This window comes from Mobula birostris, chromosome 31 (assembly GCF_030028105.1).
Source record: "Mobula birostris isolate sMobBir1 chromosome 31, sMobBir1.hap1, whole genome shotgun sequence".
In the NCBI taxonomy this organism is placed as follows: Eukaryota; Metazoa; Chordata; class Chondrichthyes; order Myliobatiformes; family Myliobatidae; genus Mobula; species Mobula birostris.
Window position 1 is genome coordinate 18027953 of NC_092400.1, and position 23223 is coordinate 18051175.

The 23223-nt window shown below is 42.6% G+C and overlaps 1 protein-coding gene across 1 annotated transcript; it reads right to left on the reverse strand.

Moving 5' to 3' along the window:
• Positions 1 to 15939: 15939 nt before the first annotated feature.
• On the reverse strand, positions 15940 to 17320 carry LOC140190830 (hydroxycarboxylic acid receptor 2-like). The gene has a single exon (XM_072247700.1). The coding sequence runs from the start codon at positions 17262 to 17264 to the stop codon at positions 16239 to 16241; it is 1026 nt and encodes a 341-aa protein (XP_072103801.1). The 5' UTR covers positions 17265 to 17320; the 3' UTR covers positions 15940 to 16238.
• Between the last annotated feature and the right edge of the window lie 5903 nt (positions 17321 to 23223).

Consider the following 23223-nt stretch of genomic DNA (forward strand, 5'->3'; position numbering starts at 1 on the left):
TTCAGCTTGGACATGGAGCCTGGACTTGGACTCGGACTCTGACATAAAGCCTGGACATGGACTTGGACTTAGAACCTGGACTTGGAATTGGACTCAGACTTGGACTCGGTCAAGGAGCCGGGACTGAGACTTGGACTTGGACACAGAACCTGGACTTAGACCCTGAACTTGAACTTGGGCTCGGACACAGAGCCTGGACTAGAATTTGGACTTCGACCCGGAACCTGGACCTGGACTTGGACTCAGAGCCAGGACTTAGACTTCGACTTCAAAACTGAACTTGGGCTCAGACACAGAGCCAGGACTGACTTTGACCAGGGCTTGGGCTTCGACTCGGAACCTGGACATGGGCTTGGACTCTGAACTTGAACTTGGGCTCGGACACAGAACCTGGCCTTAGACTTGGATGTGGATAGGACTCGGAACGACAAAACAATGACAGTCCATTCGGGTAGCGGCAAACGGTCTGCCTACTGAGCTGGATACGAGATGAAAAAATAATGACAGTCCATTCCAGTAGCAGCAAACAGTCTGCCTACTGAACTGGATACGAGATGAAAAAATGACAGTCCATTCGAGTAGCACCAAACGGCCTGACTACTGAACTGGATACGAGATGACTAAACAACAGGCCATTCGAGTAGTGGCAAACAGACTACCTACTCAGCCGGATACGAGACAACGAAATCCAAACCACGACAGTCCATTCGAATCTCGACTCGGTGAAGTGGCCACCCGCCAGCAAATCTCAGCTGGCCATGGAAACGGCAGAATTCCTACCTTTGGCTCGGAGTGGCGTCAAATAGCCGGCAACTCAGCTGGACACGAAAACGACCGAATCCACGAAGCAAACCCAGGCACCGGAGCCACAGAGTCCACAATGAACGGGAACCCGAATTGGGTACAACTGCACTTGCTCAGGTGACGGTCGAGCACCGAGTAGCTGTTAGCTGGAGTTTTTACACTGCCGGCTCTGATGGGAAACAGGTGCCTTAATCAAGACACCCAATGGACCACGGGGAAAAGGAAGTAACTGGAATGAGGAGTCAACAGACTGGACCGTGACAGCCAGGCATGCCAGTGCCCATGCTGAGATATACAATATGAACTCCTGCCTTTGAGTCCCAAACCTCCAGACACTCCTTCATTTCCATCAGCAATTCTACTTCACGGAAGGCCTTTGGCTTTCCTCCAGTCATGGTGCCATCGCTGGGGACATGACTGCCTCACTCAACAAATGCAAGGTGCCACCTGACTTTGGGAACCCCTGGCGTACAGCTGTTCAAAGTAGAGAAGGAGCATTTGGAATGGAACTAAGAAGTTCATGCCCATACTTCAGAAACGCTACAAAGAGCTGCGTAATTAGTAGGTGGAGCAGACCACCTCACCTGCACCCACCTGACACCCTGTCAGGAAGCAACTATTCATCTGTGGAGGACCATAAAACCATCGTAAGATATTGGATCAGAATTAGGCTATTGGGACCATCGAGTCTGATCCTCTATTTAATTATGCCTCAGTTTCTGTCTTCAACTCCAGTCTCCAAACTTCACCCTACAACCCTTAAACCCCTTCACGATCAAGAACCTATAAATCTTTTTATTAAATACACTCAATGATCTGGCCTCCTCCGCCCTATAAGACAATGAATTCCACAGATTCCCCACACTCTGTCTGTGGAAATTGCTCATCTCAGTTCCAAAGAGACCTCCCTTTATTTTGTGGCTGTGCCCTTGGATCCTTGGATCTTGGAACTTGGATCATTGGATCCTCCCCTACTAATAGAAACATCCGTGACTAACTACATCAGAATGGGGAGAAACTATCTATAGGAATGGATAGGAGTGGATAATGTTCCTTATCTGAAGAGGTGGACATATTGCAAACCTGTTGTATATTTAATATTCTGCAATATTTGAGTAATATTGTATATTTTTTTGTTTAAGGATTCTTCTGATAATTAACATTAATTTCTATGTAAATTACGTTAATTGCCTACGTCATCACATGATAAGGGTGCGCCTCATTTGAAGTGAAAGAACAACATTAAGAGTCGCACCTTTCAGCTCTTACACCCATCTGACCAATTAACCTCCTAATCCAAACATGTTTGGAATGTGGCAGGAAAGCCGAGCACCAGGAGGAACCCATGAGGTCAAACATAGAATGTACATACTCCTTACAGACAGCAGGTAGAAACAAATCAGCAAGTAGAGAACAATGGCATTTCCACAATTCACAGAGCCCCACCCGTCATCATTCTGTCCATCCTGTTTACATAACAGACTGCTTGCGCCATCTTAAAACTGTGACAGTTAAGTTCGTTAGAATGATGACACTGTCAATCAAGTTTTTAAAAAAGTCATAAATATCTGGAGGGGTCAATGAACATCACAAAATATCCAGTGCTTCGCAGTTACAAAGTCATCACCCTGCAATGGGACATGACAGCACATGAACAATGTCCACAAATACCAGATTCACAATGTCTACAATTCATGTATAAACAATACTGTATCTGAATTCCATGATTTCATCTCCAGCTGTATAGAGAGGGTAAATACAAGCAGGCTTTTTCCACTGGGGCTCGGTGGGATGGCAATTAGAAGTCATGGGTTAAGGGTTAAAGGTGAAAGGTTTAAGGGGAACATGAGGGGAATCTTGATTACCCAGAGGATAGTGAGAGTGCAGAACGAGCTTCCAGCACAGTAGTGCATGTGAATTCGATGTCAATGTGTTAACAGAAGTTTGCAGCCGTACACAGATGGTAGGCATTTGGAAGGCTATGGTCCCGGTGGAAGTCATTGAGAGTAGGCAGCTTAAATGGTTTGGGATGGACTAGAGAGGCCCAACGGCCTGTTTCTGTGCTGTACTCCATGGTTTTACATGAAAATAAAATACCTACAAAGTAGTTATATTTCTGACTAGTCATAGGATGATTGTTATAATAACTACTGGTGGGCTGTGAGCAGGGTTGTCGACCTCACTAGAGACACATCGATGGGCCGATTTATCCATTGTCCGAAGAAAACTTATTCAAAGATTATCATGTTTGCATACAGCAAAATTCAGAGCACCATAATTCAGAGTTCAAAATTTAGTAACATTGCTGCTAGAAAGCATAAGATTTAATGCGATGAAATACAAACGGCATTGTTAATCAGAATTTGATAAGTCATAACATATTTCCATTTGATATTAAGTACTTAAACCATTTCTATGGTCCTATCAAAACTATAAAACTTCCTTTGGGATTCAGAGTTCACTCCATATTCTGCTGAAATGCAAATTCTCTAAGTAAAAATTGTCCAGTTGGAAGCTCATCCTATCCCAGCTCCCGTCACAAACTAGTAAATTGTTCCAGCAGGTGCCCCGAATGAGATTAGCAAAATATTAATCAAATCCACTTCATTGGTTACACAGAATTGCTGTTCCATACACTTCACTCACAGAGTACAGAGACACAACAAGACTCCCAGTGTAGATTTTCTGTTTCCACAACGATCTGCTGAATGAAGGTTAAAAGTGATTTCTACTCTCCCTCATGCAGCCTGGACATGACTTATCATGGTTGTTGGAGGGGAGGCAGCAATAGTTCCTCAGGCCACACTCCATCATGGCGTTTGTAATGTAGTGAGGCAGTTCAGTCTATATTAAAGTCATTCACTGCTGCACTGCTGCCCTATTCATAGCAATAAATTCCTAGCATACATATGCATGCACGCACTTCAGGCACAAACGTGTATGTAAGCACGTACACACACACAAAACCATGCATCACATAGTTCTTAAACATTCTAGTTACCACAGTGCAAATGTCTGCATATGTGTCATTGTGCATGTATGTGCAGATACGTGTTTAGGTTCATGCAGGTCAGTGTGAAATACTAGGACAAAAGACAAGAAATATTTTGATTAGATCCCACGGAAAAAAGAACTTACCATCTCCGTATCATATATGTCCTTGGTTGTAAAGACATTCTTCAAAAGGTATGTTCAGTGTTTATTTCATTTGACACTGCCCTCTAATGTCAGAGTTCTTTGCTGCAAACAATGACTCACACAAGTCTTTTATTTCCAAAAAATTAAAGATCAAATAATTTGCTATATAACCCATTGGAGTAGAATTGGCCCATTCAGCCCATCGAGTCTATTCCATCATTCCATCACGGTTGCTTTATTATCGCTGTCAACACCATTCTCCTGCCTACTCCCCATAACCTTACTAATCAACAATCTATCAAACTCCACTTTAATTATGCTTGGCTCAATAACCATCTCTGGCAAACCCTTCCACAGATTCCCCAACCTATGGTTAAAGAAATTCCTCCACATCTCTGTTCTAAATGCTGACCATCCTTCTTCATGACAGATTTCAATTTTATTTCCTGAAAATAAATTCCCCGATTTTGAACCGGAGTTAACCTCCTGTCTCCAGTTCCAGTTCACTAGGAGAGGCTTTTCTTTTCCAATTCAGTACCTAGTTCCAGTACTGTCACGATATGGGTACATGCAGCTTGGCACCAGCACAGCGGCCCCTTGCATCACTTTCCTCCTGACTGAAAGTCCACTGATAGGGTTGTTCTTGGATGAATAGATTACTGCTGATTCCAGTGGGCAGTCAGTCAACCTGACAATGGCACACTATCACGTGTAGAAGCTAGCTACAAACAAGACACATAAGCTGAAGTCCTCTGGGGGAAAAAAGAAATTTTAACTATCCATAAACCCTTTCCTTTAAAGCAGGGGTTCTCAACCTGGGGTCCACTCACTGGGAAGCCTCCATGGCATATAAAAGATTGGGAAACTACGACTTGAAGACAGGAAGGGTTTCTTAACGAGCACGCTCTGAATATGCGTACTTATGCAGTTAAAATACAATTTCATCTCCACATAAAGGGCAGCGTATTTGAGAACTTGCTCGTTAAGACCCAAGTTTTGTCACACGAATATTTTCAGAATTGATCAATTTCTGCGTTCGGACGCATTTCTCAGCTTTGCTTTGATCATATAACAATAAAGAGCATCTAGTTCACATGGACCGGGAGCAATTGGATGGCTGTTACAGAGCTCGTTTTCTGATCCACAGTCTGCTCCTCCTTGAATATTCCTTGCTAAGTGGCTGATCTGCGAGAGCTTAAAATTAAGATGAAGTAGAATTTTCTCCAAACAATCTTTAAGTTGTTAAGTTGGAAAATAGTAAATAATGGGATCGACCACACTGTTCAGATACGTTATAAACAACGTATTGCAAAAGATATTCACTGTTATGTGCTATGACTTGCAGTCGAATGGATTTCTTAGTTTAGTCACCAAAACCGCGACCACAGCAACACTGGTGGGCAAGAAGCAAATGACAAAAACCGCAGCCACGGCTATCACAAGTTTCACAGTTCGCTTATATTTAGCCCGCATTCCAACTTCCATCTGCCGTAACCTCCATTTTTGCCAGATCTAAGTCTATACTCATTGGTGATGGGTGGAGACGTTAATTGTTGCTTAGCTCCAGTTTTGGATCATTCATCCTCTAAACTAATGATACCAAATAAATCAGCACTGTTTATTAAATCTTTTTAAATGAAATGTGGTATTATTGATGCTTGGTGTTTTTTTTTCCCCATCCAGTGGACAAGGAATATTCATTTTTCTCTCATGACCATCATCCATATTCCAGGATTGATTTTGTTTTTATTGATAGCCAGATGATTCCATTAGTTTGATCCTGTGTATACAAAGAGATTGCTGTTTCAGATCACGCTCATGTATTTCTATCTTTAAATCTCCCTGGTCTTCTTCAAACAAATAGATTTTGGTGATTTAATCTAACTTTGTTATCTGATAAAGATTTTTTTTTAAGTTTAGGGAGAGGCAAACTACATTTTTTTGAAGAGAATACGTTAGAGGAGACCTCTAGTCTCACAGATGGGATGACTTTAAGACATATATTAGAGGACAAATTATTTCTTATACTGCAAGTATTAAGAAAAAAGCTAATAAAGGGAGAAGTGATTTAGCTAATCAGCTGAAACAGTTAGACCAAGAGTATGCCTTGGCTCTAGAACCTGCCTTATATAAAAGATGTGTTGAAATTAAAACTAAATATGATCTCCTTTTAACTTATCCAATTGAAACGCAACTCCTAAAAGATAAAAGTCAATTTTATATTCATGGAGATAAAACAGGTAAATTATTGGCAGATCAAATTAAAACCATTATAGCTAAACAACAGATTAAAGAAATATGCAAAGCTAATGGTGATAGGACGACTGATTATTAAGTAATAAATGATACTTCCAGAGAAATTTACCCTAAACTTTATACTTCTGAATCTTCTAAGGATAACACTGTAATGAACAATTTTTTAGATCAACTCAACATTCCTGCAATTTCTGCTGACAACAGAAAGTTGTTGGAACAACCTATTTTTTTTTTAGGAAATTGTCGAGGCTGTGCTCTCATCACGTTTGAGGAAAGCTCTGGGTCCAGATGGATTTTCTGGAGAATTTTGCAAGACCTTTTCCTCACTGCTTAAACCTCATTTATGTTCAGTTTTTTTGAATTCATTTAAATTGGGCAGACTTCCTCAATCTTTTTATGAGGCTTCCATTTCTCTTATTCTTAAGAAGAAATAGGATTCAACTGAATGCTCTTCTTATAAACCAATCTCTTTAGTTAACATTGATTCTAAGATCCTATCTAAAGTTTTGGCCCATAGGATTGTAAATATTTTACCATCTGTCATTTCTGATAACCAAACTGGATTTATCAAAAATTGATATTCTCACTTTAATATTCATCAGTTATTACATGTTAATTATTCTCCTTCTAATATGATATCAGAATGTGGGGTATCGCTAGATGCTGAGAAAGCTTTCCACAGGGTTGAATGGAATTACTTATTTAAAACAGTAGAAAAATTCAATTTTGGACCCATTTTCATTCAATGGATTAAATTACTTTATTTAGCTCCTTTCGCTAGGGTTATCACTAATCCTCATAATTCCAAACCATCTAAGCTTCAACGTGGCACTAGGCAAGGCTGTCCATTGAGCCCTTTGCTTTTTGATCTGGCCTTAGAACCCTTAGCCACTGCCTTTCGAGAATCTAATGATTTCACTGGTATTTTAAGCAGAGACACTATTCATAAAGTCTCGCTGTATGCTGAAGATTTGCTGCTATTTATTTCTAATGTTGAGACTTCATTACCCCATCTGCTTTCTTTCCTTTCCTTTTTTAGCCAGTTCTCAGGTTATAAATTAAACCTATATTAAAGTGAATTTTTTCCTTTCAACAATTTGAAACCAACAAATTCTAACCTTCCTTTTAAAAATATAAGAAACCAACTTACCTACCTAGGTGTAACAATCACTAAAAACTGTAAGTGTCTCTTTAAAGAAAGTTTTCTTATCCTATTGAATCCCATAAAAAGGACACTATCAAATTGGTCGCCTCTTCTGTTCTCACTGATTGGTCAAATCAACTCTATCAAACTGAATATATTACCTAAATTTATATATCTTTTTCGGGCATTGCCAGTTTTTATTCCTAAATCCTTTTTTGATTCCCTTGACTCTATTATATCTTCTTATATCTGGAAGAATAAGCGTTCTAGTTCAGTTTCAGTTTCAGGGTTCTGAGAATACACATCTCAGAAGACCTTACATGGCCCACTAACACCACAACAGTAGTCAAGAAAGCACAGCAATGCTTGTTTTTCCTCAGGACGCTGAAGAAAGCTGGTCTACCTGAACAGATGCTGGTGACCTTTTACCACTGCACCATAGAGAGCATCTTAACATACTGCATCTCTGTGTAGTATCTCAGTTGTACAGCAGCCGATAAGAAATCACTTCAGTGAGCCGTCTCTAGCGCACAGAAGATCATTGAGGCACAACTCCCGGCCCTGGAGGACACCTACAGCTCACGCTGCCGAAAGAAAGCTACAAGCATCTGTAAGGACAATACACAACCATGCAATCATCTGTTTGAACTTCTTCTATCTGGCAGACATTATAAGATTTTCTATTCCCGCACTTCCAGACTGAAAAATAGCTTTTTCCCCCAGAGCTATACTTGCTCTGAACCAATCGATCAAGCATCATCCTTAAATTTGTTCTATTGCTACTTTTAATACTGGTTTTATGATTGTCAGGTATCTGAGTTGTGCTTTTGTACTGCTGGGCACTGCTTCTACTGGCTGGTTACTTGACTTTAGTTGTTGTTTATTTATTTTATTTGTTGCTTTTTAGCATTGAGTATGAAAGTTGCAAACTTATTTTCGCTGCATTGGTGCATGGCAAATTGTACTATGCAATGACAATAAAGATATTTTATTTCATTTCATTTCTAGATTAAACCAAATTCATCTTCACAAAGATAAAAAGAATGGAGGATTAGCCTTACCAAACTTTAGATTTTATTATTGGGCAGTTAATATAAGAAATCTTACATTCTGGTTATATTACATAAACCATGAGGATTGCCCGATGTGGATTTTTTAGAAGCTATCTCTGCTAATAAATTCTCTATTATTTCTCTTCTTGGATCCTCACTCCCTTTGTCTCTGAGTAAGTCAACTGATAATCTGGTAGATAAACACACCAAGAGAATTTGGATACAATCTCAAAAATATTTTGGCTTATTGAGATTTTCTTTTTCGAGTCCTATTTTTTCCAATTATTTTTTTAAACTCTCTATAATTGATGTGGCTTTTAAAGAATGAGATAGATTAGGTATTAAATGCTTTCAGGGCTTGTTTGTAGAGGGAGGCCTTTTTTCGTTTGAACAACTGTCAACTAAATATAGTTTACCCAAAACTCACTTTTTCGATACCTACAAATAAGAGATTTTTTACGGTCTCAAGCATGTACATTTCCTAAAAGTCCTGATAAGAATCTACTAGATGTAATCTTTAATTTGAAACCTTTTTACAATGGATCTATATCTAATATTTATAATATGCTGCTGGGAATGAAAAGGGTTCCTTTAGATGAAATTAAACATCTTGGGAAACAAGATTTACAGACTTCAATTTCTCAGATAACTTGGAATCAAATTTTTTAATTGCTTAACACTTCATCGTTATGTGCTCGGCCCTCTCTCCTACAATTTAAAGTGGTCCATAGGGCCCATTTGACTAAGGATAAGTTGTCGTCTTTATTTGGATATATCTCCGTATTGTGATAAATGTAATAATGGGGAAGCTTCACTCATTTATATGTTTTAGACCTGCCCGTGTCTTGGAAAATTTGGAAAGAAGCATTTCAAACTTTCTCAATACATTTAAAGTAAACTTTAAGCCTAATCCTTTGACTGCTTTATTTGGTACTGTTGGAGGAAAGGATATTATTTTGGAGTCATCTGACTTGCACGTCTTGGCTTTTAGGTCCCTATGGACAGAAGGATGTTTTTGCTTAAATGGAAAGATGCGGCCCCTCCTATTCACGCCCTATGGTTAGGTGATGTGATGTCATGTTTAAATTTAGAGAAGATTTGATGTTCAATCTCTGAATCTACTCAGGACTTTCAAACATTGTGGGGATCTTTTCTGAATTATTTTCAAAACCTTTGATTTGCTGTTAAAGCACAGATGATGACTGATAATTATTTTTCCTTTTTTTCTTTATGAATCAGCTTCGGTCTTGGTAGTGGGTTAGATTTTTTTAATATAATAAAATTATTATTTTTCAATGTTACAAATTAATTAACTTGTATGAATATAGGGTAAGAGTCTTTACATGCGATTTAGTATAATGTTTTGATATTTTTTTCCTGTACTCTATTCTTATATGTAAATTAATTAAAATATTGGAAAAGGAAAACGTAGACAGCACATTAACAGAGTGTCCACAATCATGAGATTCAGTGAATACACAATACTTGGTTTCTGCGACTTCACATGAACACAAAAGATCCATAAAGCAATCGTATTTCCAGCAAGCCCGAGGATGAATGTGACGATAATTACCAGCGGATTGTAGGATGAGTTAACATCTTCACCAGTGCACATTGCGGGGTCGAGTTCGCCATCGTGAAAAAGGCGGTCACACAGTCAAGATGTTCAGAGGGGAGCAAACTCATTCGGAGGGAATCAGCCTTACAAGCTGATCTTCTTCGAATGAGTTTGTTCTCCTGTGGGTGCAGTATATGGGCGGACTGAATTAGTCAGAGATGCCCGATGAAATCATCAACTTCCAGGAAATCTAGAGGCACAAGCATTCAGATTAAGGAGCAGACAATTAAATATATCTGATTGTCACATTTCTTCCGCAGTCTGATGTTTTGTTTAAACAACAACTGAACCCCTTGACCATGACTGCATGTTTTCATGCATTGAGTCTCTGACACATGAACCACGAGGTTCAAGAACAGTTACTACCCTCCAACCATCAAGCTCTTGAGGACAACTACACCCATTCTGTTTCTGCTGTTCTTACAATCAAAAGTTCTCACTTTAAGCACACTTTACTTTGTTATTTCATGTCCGTCTTATTTACTGCTCGTTATTTAGATCTGCATTTGCACCTTTTGTTGTTCGTTGATCCTGCTTACATAGAAACATAGAAAATAGGTGGAGTAGGCCATTTGGCCCTTCGAACCTGCACCGCCATTCAGTATGATCATGGCTGATCATCCAACTCAAAACCCTGTACCTGCCTTCTCTCCATACCCCCGATCCCTTTAGCCACAAGGGCCATATCTAACTCCCTCTTAAGTATAGCCAATGAACAGGCCTCAACTGATTCCTGTGGCAGAGAATTCCACAGATTCACCATTCTCTGCATGAAGAAGTTTTTCCTCATCTCGGTCCTAAAAGGCTTCCCCTTTATCCTCAAACTGTGACCCCTCGTTCTGGACTTCCCCAACATCAGGAACAATCTTCCTACATCTAGCGTGTCCAATCCCTTTAGAATTTTATACGTTTCAGTAAGATCCCCCCTCAATGTTCTAAATTCCAGGGAGTATAAGCCTTGCCGATCCAGTCTTTCATCATATGAAAGTCCAGCCATCCCAGGAATCAATCTGGTGAGAACGTCTTTCCTCAGATTAGGGGACCAAAAGTGCACACAATACTCTAATTGTCGTCTCACCAAAGCCTTGTACAACTGCAGTAGTACCTCCCTGCTCCTGTACTCAAATCCTCTTGCTATTAATGCCAGCATACCATTCACCTTTTTCACCGCCTGCTGTACCTGCATGCCCACTTTCAATGACTGGTGTACAATGACACCCAGGTCTCGTTGCACCTCCCCTTTTCCTAATCAGCCACCATTCAGATAATCTGTTTCTTCTGTTTTCCTGTTCTTGCCACCAAAGTGGATAACCTCACATTTAACCACGTTAAATTGCATCTGCCATGAATTTGCCCACTCACCTAACCTACCCAATCACCCTGCATCCTCTTAGCATCCTCCTCACAGCTAACACTGCCGCCCAGCTTCGTGTCATCCGCAAACTTGGAGATGCTGCACTTAATTCCCTTGTCTAAGTCATTAATATATATTGTAAACAACTGGGGTCCCAGCACTGAGCCTTGCAGTACCCCACTCATCACTGCCTGCCATTCTGAAAAGGTCCCGTTTATTCCCACTCTTTGCTTCCTGTCTGCCAACCAACTCTCTACCCACATCAATACTATACCCCTAATACCGTGTGCTTTAAGTTTGCACACTAATCTCCTGTGTGGGACCTTGTCATAAGCATTTTGAAAATCCAAATATACCACATCCACTGGTTCTCCCCTATCCACACTACTAGTTACATCCTCAAAAGATTCTACGAGATTGGTCAGACATGATTTTCCAATCGCAAATCCATGCTGACTTCGTCTGATGATTTCACAGCTTTCCAAATGTGTTGTTATCACATCTTTGATAACTGACGCAAGCATTTTCCCCACCACCGATGTCAGGCTTACCGGTCTATAATTACAGTTACTGATCTACAGATTTACTGCATGCCCACAGGGAAAAGAGTCTCAGGGTTCTACATGGTGTCCTGTCTGTACTCTAACAATCAATTTTAGTTTGAAATTTGAACTTTTGAACTTGGAACATGATTGCCTGATTGGATAATTATCAATAATTATCAAGCTGGTGGGCAGGTGTGCTTCATAAAATGGTCACTATTGGGATTCAGGTCAAAGTCCGTAATGGCCACTGGCCACTGTGAATGGAAGGCTACTGCAGGTACAGTACCTGCTGACCAGAATTCCTGGGAGTTCTGTTGATATCATCTTAGATAAAGACTGAAGATGATGGATTCCAAAGGGTCTCCCAGGCTATCAGAGCACACCTGCAGTCAGATAATTTAACCACTGGAGGCACTAGCCTGGTGAAGGTCAGAGGCACCAAGCTTTATCACTTGGACTTATTTCATAATTTACTGGCATAATTTACATATTACTATTTAACTATTTATGGTTCTATTACTATTTATTATTTATGGTGCAACTATAACAAAAACCAATTTCCCCCGGATCAATAAAGTGTGACTACTACGACTGCTACTTCTATCAGGTTCCCCCTATAGCAGGTGAGTTATTCTGCCGAGCCTCCCAGTGCTCATGCAGAGAAATACAAAATTAATTCAAGCCTTTGTGTCCTAATGCTCAGACAATCCTTCATTGCCACCTCAATTTCTACTTCACTTCAATCCTTCAGCCTTCCTCCAATCTTGCTGCCGTCACTGCGGACACGTCTGCCTCATTCAACAAATATGAATAACCACGCCGACTTTGGGAAACCCTGGCCAACGGCTACTCAAAGTACAGAAGGCACATTGGGGATGGAACTGAGAAGCCTATGCCCATACTTCAGAAACGCGGGAAAGAGCTGCGTAATTAGTAGGAGCAGACCACCTCACCTACACCCACTCCACACCCTGTCAGGAAGAATCTGCTCATCTGTGGAGGACCATAAAACCATCAAAAGGTATTGGATCAGAACTAGGCTAAACGGACCAGCGAGTCTGCTCCACTACTTAATCATGGCTGAGTTTCTGTTTCCAACTCCAGTCTCCCAACTTCATCCTATAACCCTTAAAACCCCCTTAACAATCAAGAACCTATAAATCTTGTCTTAAATACACTCAATGATTTGGCCCCAAACACCCTATATAACAATGAATTCCACAGACTCCCCCCACTCAGGCTGCAGAAAATTCTCAGCTCAGTTCAAAGAGATGACCCTTTATTCTGGGGCTGTGCCCGCGGATCCTAGACCTTTCTATCCTTGGATCCTCTCCCACTAATGGAAACATCCTCTGCACATCTACATTATCAGGGTTTGTGGTTTCTCATATTGGGATGACTGATTACCTCAGAATGGAAAATAAAAGCATCTCTGGGAACAGACAGGAGTAGATAATGTTCCGTATCTGAACAGCTGGACATAATGCACCCTGCATGCATTTAATATTTTGTAATAGTTGAGTACTCTTGTATATAGATTAATTAAGGATTCTTGTTAAAATTAGTTTAAATTTCTATGTAAATTACATTATTTGGACATGTCATCACATGATACGGACACGCATCGCTTGAAGTAAAAGAACAAAGTTAAAACTCACATCTCTCGGCTCTGGTTTCCTTTTGAGTCAGTTTAAAGTTTTGGAGCCACAAAACATAACCCAGTGTCCCCGGGTCACGCTCCATCATGGTGCTTGTAATGTGGTGAGGCAGTTCAATCTATCTTAAAGTCATTCACTGCTGCCCTACTCAGAATAATAAATACCTGTGAGCTCAATTTCAAAGTTCAGGTGAATTTTGGGCAGGTATATGCATGGTAGGCAAATGGAGGGCTATGGACCCGGTGAAGGTCAATGAGAGTAGGCAGCTTAAATGGTTTGGTATGGACTAGATCGGCCAAAGGGCCTGTTTCTGTGCTGTACTTTTCCTTGATGCTAAGATTTTACATGAAAATAAAATATCTACAAAGCAGTTGTATTTCTGACTAGGCCTAGGATGATTGTTATCATAACTACTGGTGGGCTGTGAGCAGGATTGACGACCTCACTAGAGACACATTGCTGGGATTATTTATCCATTGTCAAAAAATCTTGTGGAGGAGGTGGAGGAGGATCCAGGACCACATCACACCATCTCACTGATTATACAGCATTGCTTTTCCATGCACTTTACGTGACAGAGGACAGAGAGACAACAGTATTCCCAGAGAAGATTTTCGTTACCACAAAGATCTGCTGAATGAAGCTTAAAAGTGATTTCTGCTCTCCTTCATGCAGCCTGGACATGCTTTCTCATGGTTGTAGGAGGGGAGGCAGCAATAGTTCCTCGCGACACACTCTATCATGGTGCTTTAGCTCATGTGGGTAAGTGTGAAATAATCAGACAGAGACACCAGACATATATTGATTAAATCCTGGGGAATAAAAGTTACTAACTCAGAATACCACATGCCTTTGGTTGCCCTTGATTCTTCATAAGGAATATTCAGTGTTCATTTCTTTCCACACTGCCACCTTGTGTTGGAGTTCTTTGCTGCAAACAATAATCCACAAAAGTCACTTCCAAGGAACTCAAACAGAAAGTCTGCTGGAAATCCAAGCAACATACACAAAATGCTGGAGGAACTCAGCAGGCCAGGCAGCATCTATGCAAAAAAGTACAGTCAACGTTTCTGGCCGAGACCCTTCGGCAGGACTTTCAAGATCAAATAAATTTCTGTTTTTTGACATTCCTAGATGGGTCTCAACAGGTAAGCAAAATTATTTTAATATTGGTAAATCAGAGCGGATTTTATAATATCCTGGTAACTTCATTGACACCCATAACACACAGGAGAAAAATTAGTCCATTCAGCCCATCGACTCTGTTCCACCATTCCATCTTGGTAGCTTTACTATCGCTCTGAACCCATTCTCATGCCTTCTGGCCAGGAGTCAGCAATCAAGAACCTATCAACCTCTGCTTTAAATATACCCAATGACTTGTCCTCCACAACCACCTCTGGCAGTGAATTCCACAGACTGAACATCTTCTTGTAAAAGAAATCCCTCCATATCTCCGTCCTAAATACTGATTATCTTTAATTAATGATGACCATCCTTCTTCAGTACTGATAATCTTTCTTCATTCCAGATTTCAATTTTATTTACGGAAAATAAATTCCCCAGTTTTGAACCGGCGCTTCACTTCCTCTCTCCAGTTCACCAGAAAAGGCTTTTCTCTGGCACCATTCCAGCAACCGCTTACAACACTTCGCTACTGACTGAAAGTCTGCAGGTAGGATTGAACTTGGTTGAATAGTATTACTGCAGATTCCTCTGGACAGTCAATCAACCTGAGAATGGCCCACTATAACGGGTAGAAGCTATCTACAAGCGAGACACAGAGGCTGAAGTCATCTGAGGAAGTAATTGCTTATATGGAAAGAGAAAATCTTAAAATATCCATAAACCCTTTCTTTCAAAGCAGGGGTTCCCAACCTGGGATTCACAGAACCCTTACTGTTTTCTTAACAAAACTATGAAGGTTTATTTACATCACATATGCACAAGGTACAGACAGTCAACATTTACAAGACAGTAAGTATACTCAAATTAAAAAATGGTTAGTACCGTCTATAAGACAATCAATACCTCGTGGGGGGGGGGGGGAGGAGGGCGACAGCTCACGGATGTCCCCACAATGGGCCCGTCGCAACCGCGTGCTCCCTCTCCAGGTACAGTCGGGCACGAACGTATCCTCAGAAAAGGGGCAGGCAGTCAGCCCGCGCAGCGCCCGCCCTCCACTTTCCTCCGCCATGCCTGTGAATGGCCATCTTGGCCAGACCCAGGACAAAGCCCGCCAGCAGATCCTCCTCACGTCCCCGCGCCCTCCCGACACCCACCCTAATTGAATCGGGACCAGAACCCCCCAGCATCCAGAAGCACCCAGCCTGGATGAGGCCAGGCCCCGTACCCTCCACAGTTCCCGGTAAAAGGAGCGTAGTTCCCTCAGAGCAGCACGTCATCCGGAATCCGCGTGCCCTCCTGCCAAAATAAAATAGGGAACTTATGCTTTAAAGACAGGGTTTCTTCATAAAGTAAGTTTATTTCAGAGGTTGTTTATGTAGAAACATGCAGTAACTTCTCTACATATAAAAGAAAGTGTATTTCAGAACTTGTTACTTAAAATCAACTTATCTCGCACCAACATTTTCAGAATTGATCAATTTTTGCGTCCGGTCGCATTTATCAGCTTTACTTTGATCACATAACAAAAAAGAGCATCTAGTTCACGCGGACCGGGAACATGGGATGGCTGATGCAGAGCTCGTTTGCTGATCCACAGTCTGCTCCTCTATAGATGTTCCTTGTTCAGTGGCTGATCTGCGACAGCTTAAATTAAGAGGAAGCAGAGCTTTCTCCAAACCATCTCTAAACTGCGAAGTAGAAAAATAGTAAATAATGGGATCGACCACACTGTTCAGATACGTTATAAACAACGTATTGTAAAAGATATTCGCTGCTATGTGATACGACTTGCAGTCAATTGACCTTCTCAGTTTAGTCACCAAAACCGCGACCGCAGCAACACTGCTGGGCAAGAAAAAAATGACAAAAACTGCAGCCACGGCTATCACAAGTTTCACAATTCGCTTATATTTAGCCCGCATTTCAGCTTCCATCTGCCGTAACCTCCAGATGATGGAGGACGTAGAGAATAGGATAACTGAAACTGGCAAAAGAAACTTAAAGAACATAAAAATAAAGCCAGTCCAAGCTGCTCTGAGACTCAGATCCTTCGTTATGCTGAAAGGCTCACAGTTTGTCACGTTGTGTTGTTCGAAGTGATGTTTGTCTGTCAGCAAGTGCAAGCAAATAGCCACCGCTACAATCCACAGACTGCCTGCTATCTTCACCGCACACCTTGTAGAGATCTTGTTTACCTTGTGGAGTGGATGGACCACCTTAAAGTAACGATCGATCGCTATAACCATGAGGAAAAAGACGCCGCCAGTTCGGTTCAGGGAAATCATGAATGTGTTCAGTCGACACAGTCCATCACCAAAACTCCAGTCCTTCCCTCGGATAAAATAAACAGCTCGAAAAGGTAGACAGCATAGTAACAGAGTGTCTGCAATCATGAGATTCAGTGAATATATAATACTTGGTTTCCGCGACTTCACATGAACACAAAAGATCCACAAAGCAATCGTATTTCCAGCAAGCCCGAGGATGAATGTGATGATAATTATGGGCGGGTTGTAGGATGAGTTAACATCTTCAGCAGGAACACATTGCGGGGTCGAGTTCGCCATTGTGCGAAAAAGTCAAGTTGTGTCCAGGGAGAGCAAACTCGATCAGAGTCGAACAATCTGTAAAGTTGATCTTCGAATGAGTTTGTTCCCCTGTGGGTGGAGTATATGGGCGGAGTGAAATAGTCAGAGCACCAATAAATTGTGCGATCAAATCATCAATTCCAGGAAAACTAGAAGCATCAGCGTTTAAATTAAGCAGCAAACAATGAAATATATTTAGCTTTCGTTGCCAGTTTATGCTTCAGTATGTAGGTCTTTCATTTTTTTTGGATTTCAACAGTTCTTGATTATCTTTTGAGATGGAGACGACTCCCTGATCATCATCTGGTACCAGTGAAGGTGCTGTATTTAAACAAATTTTTATGTTAAGCATTTGTAATATAGAAGTGCATCTACTTCCTCTGGTTTGGGGAAGTGATTCAGCTTGAGTGACATGGCTACTGAACAGAATGGTTTCACAATATCTGAGTGGAACAAGATCTATCCTGGTGTGCAATGGGGATGCTGAGAGTGTCACAGATTGGGGCGTTGGTGCAGGCTCAAATGCAAGACACAGACACTGAAGTACTAGGAACAGGACTGGGATGCAGGACCTGGGCTCAGACATGGACAAGAAACAGGGAACCCAGACAAAGAACCATGAACTAGGAGCCTGGGCTTGGACTCAGAGCCAGAGACTGGACAAGGACCCAGAACCTGGGTCTTGTCTCAGGCTCGGACCCCAGAACTAGGCAAGGACATGACATAGTTACAGGACAGGACGTGACTGGGGTCTTCAGGCTTGAGGCTGGGGTCTTGAGTCTTGAGGCTGCAGGCTGGGAGCTGGGGTCTTGGAATGCAGAGGCTGATGACTTGGAGGCTGGAGCTCAGACAGACTGGAAACTGAACATCAACAGAGCGCAAGGACTTATCCTTCGAAAAGCCAAGACTCATCTTTATCTCCACACCAAGGTGGGACAGGTCCATCCGTCAAGTAACAGCAGAACAGCCGGACTAACCCAACAGAGGCAAAGACAAGACAGGTCCCCCTGCAGGGCAATGGGAGAATGGCATGACTTCCCCACGGAGGTAAGGACAAGACAAGACAGAGCCACCCCCCACCTGGAGGGCAACAGCAGAACGGCCTGACTTACCCCACGGAGGTGAGAACAAAACAAAACAGATTACCCCCGCAGGGCAATGGCAAATCAGCCTGACTTACCCCACAGAGGCGAGGACAAGAAGAGACAAACACTGAAGAATGACAGACAGTTCCATCTCCGCATCGGGGTTGCTCCGAGTTGCAGTTACGGTCAGCAACCTCGGCTGGCTACGGAAACAGCCGGATCCCTACCTAGCTCGGAGTGGCTGACGGCCACTCAGCTGGCCCGGGAAATGGCCAAATCCATACACAAAGACAGCTCCAACTACTGACAGCAAGGCTCCATGAGGCGATGCTTCACCAACACAGCCTAAAGATGGCAAGTGGCCGCTCCAGCCTTCCACCGGCAGGTTGCTCCCAGGGAATCTTGACAAGACAAACCAGCAGCTTACACTCAACCCCAAGGCCACTTATATTCCAATCCCCAAGATGGGAATCAGGTGCTTATAATTAACCCAACCAAAACAAAGGACAGCTGGAATACCCGGAGTCCTGAGTCCATGGAATGGACCGTGAACCGGAATGCTAACGTCACGGACAGGACCATGATAGAGAGACATTATGGGTCAGGAAAGAGGAAACAATCAAAGCAGCAGAGGGCTTCATAGGTATCACAGGTATCTGTGAACCATTAGCCTGCGGGGAGGTGGTAGAAACTGTAAGTTATGAAACTGACGCTGGAGGGTAAATAGAGTCTTCTGGGGAAATACGTCAGGGATTCCTAAGGGAGATTAAAGCCTGATACTCAGTGGTGGGTCGTGTTCCCATTGGAAATACGAGAAAGTGTCCAGGAGCTGATGTTCAGGACAGAGTAATATGCACAAGCACTCTCACACTGTCCTTGTCAGCAGACTTGACGAGTCATTCCAGAAGTCATTCTTATTGAAGAGAGTCTTGCAAATGCAGGTTCAGTGGAGGGAGCAAATTGAAATATTTAGTTCTGAGTTGGCAGAGAGTGATGAATGGATCAGGAGAAGGAAAGGGCTTTCAAGAGTGACCAGGATTTGTAAAGGATTCTGGAAATGGGGATCGTAAGTGTTGAGTACACCTGATCATGGGGACTCTAGCTTTTGAACCTCTTCTCAAGTAGGTCTGGAATCAAGCATCACTCAAGTCACACATGGGAAAAGCAGGACCTGGGGATTGACTGTTGCTGAATATATCTCCAGCAGTGTGGATGCTGAGAATGTTACTATACGAGCTGAGTGGAGGGAGAGTGTGACGGAGAGGGATAAGCAGCAACACAGGCTCTTCCAAGTCATCCAACAGGCAGAAGTTTGGATCTACTTTGGCTGTGCGGTTATCGATACACTCGAAACAGTACACCAGAAATGAATGCAGGACCAGGCCATAGGAATCCCTGAACTTCACCCAGAATTCACTCAGATCATCACCTCAACACTTGCTACACATTGGCACAAATGGCAGAACCTCTGCCTCACTGCATCAGAACTCTGGGTTCAACAAATAACCCTGGATTCCTTTGGGTCTGGAGTTTGCACATTCACCCTGGACTACATGGGCTTCCTCTGGGTGCTTCAGTACCCCTGCCACCTTGCAAACAAATGCATCTCAGCAGATGAATGTCCTGCTGTAAATCACTACAAATATTAGGCCATTGGGGCATAAGATATAGGTGCACAATTAGGGTATTTCGCCCATTGACTTTGCTTTCTCGTCGCTGACACATTTCCCATCTCAGCCCCAACCTCCTGTCTTCTCCACCTGTCCCTTCTTGACTAATTAAGAATCTATAAACCTCTGCCTTAAATATACCCAATATCCTGGCTTTCATAGCGACCTGTGGCGTCGAATTACACAGAGTCACCACACTCTGGCTAAAGAAATTCCTCCTGATTTCCATTCTAAAAGGACATCCCTGTATTATAAGGCTGTATCCTCTGGTCTTAGACACCTGAACTATAGCAAACATCTTCTCCACATCCTCTCTTGGTAGGTGGTAGAGTGTGGGAGAAACCAAGCAATATGTGGGGAGAAATTTTAAAATATTGGATTAATTTAATATTTGGGTTAATTTAGTATTTGGGTTAATTTAGTATTTGGGTAAATGGATGCTTGACAGTCACCAGAAACATAAAGGCGTAACTTGTTAATTTCTCCCCGTGACTTATAGAATTAAGGATATCTGTATTCAAACCCAGAAGTTTTAAGTTGCTAGTTGCCATAAACCACACGGAACATGCAGCTTGTCACGCACATGGAACGGTGGAAAGCCTCACTCTCAATTACTCAGCTTCATTCACCGACAGCTCATTAACCATATTAGGAACAATTCCTCAATCCATTCCTTCACTCAGATTGACTCAATCCCTTCCCACCAAGGAAACATGGTGCTAATCTAAAAGAAGGATGAGTTACTCAGAGATCAAGTGTGCCCTTACGTTCTCATCAAAGCCACCAATTTTGGGATTTGGGCCATAACAGCCACTGTGAGTGGAAGGATACTGCCAGTACAGTATCTCCCGACCAGAATGCCCAGGAACCTGTTTTCAACCTGGATAAAGACGTGTGATGACAGATTCCAAACAGTCTCCCGGAGTATCAGAGCAGCCCTGTGGTGAAGTTATTGAAACAATGGAGGAACCAGCCTGCTGAAGATCAAAGGCGCGAATCCTCATCATTTGAACTTCTATCAGGTTCCCTCATATTGCCTGCGTGTTATCCTGCCAGTGTTACACAGAGGCAGCTGGAGTGACCGGAGGCAGGACCCAAGTACAGGACACAGGCACGGAGACAGATTAAACAGAAATGTATTTATTGCTAGCTACTAAGAAGGCCAGGGATTGAGGATAAAAAGCCAACAAGGACATGAATGTTGGATAACAAACTAGTAAAATATGGACTTGGACTTCGGTTCAGACACGGAGCCTAGACTTTGACTCGGAATCAGACACAAAGCCTGGACTTGGAACCTGGACTTGGACTTCAGCTTGGACATGGAGCCTGGACTCAGACTTGGACTCGGTCAAGGAGCCGGGACTCAGACTTGGACTTGGACACAGAACCTGGACTTAGACCCTGAACTTGAACTTGAGCTCGGCATCAGAGCCTGGACATGAACTTGGACTCGGACACAGAGCCAGGACTTGAATTTGGACTTCGACCCGGAACCTGGACCTGGGCTTGGACTCGGAGCCAGGACTTAGACTTCGACTTCAAAACTGAACTTGGGCTCGGACACAGAGCCAGGACTTAGACTTTGACCAGGGCTTGGGCTTCGACTCGGAACCTGGACATGGGCTTGGAGTCTGGACTTGAACTTGGGCTCGGACACAGAACCTGGCCTTAGACTTGGATGTGGATAGGACTCGGAATGACAAAATAATGACAGTCCATTCGGGTAGCGGCAAACGGTCTGCCTACTGAGCTGGATACGAGATGAAAAAATAATGACAGTCCATTCGAGTAGCACCAAACGGCCTGACTACTGAACTGGATACGAGATGACTAAACAACAGGCCATTTGAGTAGTGGCAAACGGACTACCTACTCAGCCGGATACGAGACAACGAAATCCAAACCACGACAGTCCATTCGAATCTCGACTCGGTGAAGTGGCCACCCGCCAGCAAATCTCAGCTGGCCATGGAAACGGCAGAATTCCTACCTTTGGCTCGGAGTGGCGTCAAATAGCCGGCAACTCAGCTGGACATGAAAACGACCGAATCCACGAAGCAAACCCGGGCACCGGAGCCACAGAGTCCACAATGAACGGGAACCCGAATTGGGTACAACTGCACTTGCTCAGGTGACGGTCGAGCACCGAGTAGCTGTTAGCTGGAGTTTTTACACTGCCGGCACGGATGGGAAACAGGTGCCTTAATCAAGACACCCAATGGACCACGGGGAAAAGGAAGTAACTGGAATGAGGAGTCAACAGACTGGACCGTGACAGCCAGGCATGCCAGTGCCCATGCTGAGATATACAATATGAACTCCTGCCTTTGAGTCCCAAACCTCCAGACAATCCTTCATTTCCATCAGCAATTCTACTTCACGGAAGGCCTTTGGCTTTCCTCCAGTCATGGTGCCATCGCTGGGGACATGACTGCCTCACTCAACAAATGCAAGGTGCCACCTGACTTTGGGAACCCGTGACCTACAGCTGTTCAAAGTAGAGAAGGAGCATTTGGAATGGAACTAAGAAGTTCATGCCCATACTTCAGAAACGCTACAAAGAGCTGCGTAATTAGTAGGTGGAGCAGACCACCTCACCTGCACCCACCTGACACCCTGTCAGGAAGCAACTATTCATCTGTGGAGGACCATAAAACCATTGTAAGATATTGGATCAGAATTAGGCTATTGGGACCATCGAGTCTGATCCTCTATTTAATTATGCCTCAGTTTCTGTCTTCAACTCCAGTCTCCAAACTTCACCCTACAACCCTTAAACCCCTTCACGATCAAGAACCTATAAATCATTGTCTTAAATACACTCAATGATCTGGCCTCCTCCGCCCTATAAGACAATGAATTCCACAGATTCCCCACACTCTGTCTGTGGAAATTGCTCATCTCAGTTCCAAAGAGACCTCCCTTTATTTTGTGGCTGTGCCCTTGGATCCTTGGATCTTGGAACTTGGATCATTGGATCCTCCCCTACTAATAGAAACATCTGTGACTAACTACATCAGAATGGGGAGAAACTATCTATAGGAATGGATAGGAGTGGATAATGTTCCTTATCTGAAAAGGTGGACATATTGCAAACCTGTTGTATATTTAATATTCTGCAATATTTGAGTAATATTGTATATATTTTTTTGTTTAAGGATTCTTCTGATAATTAACATT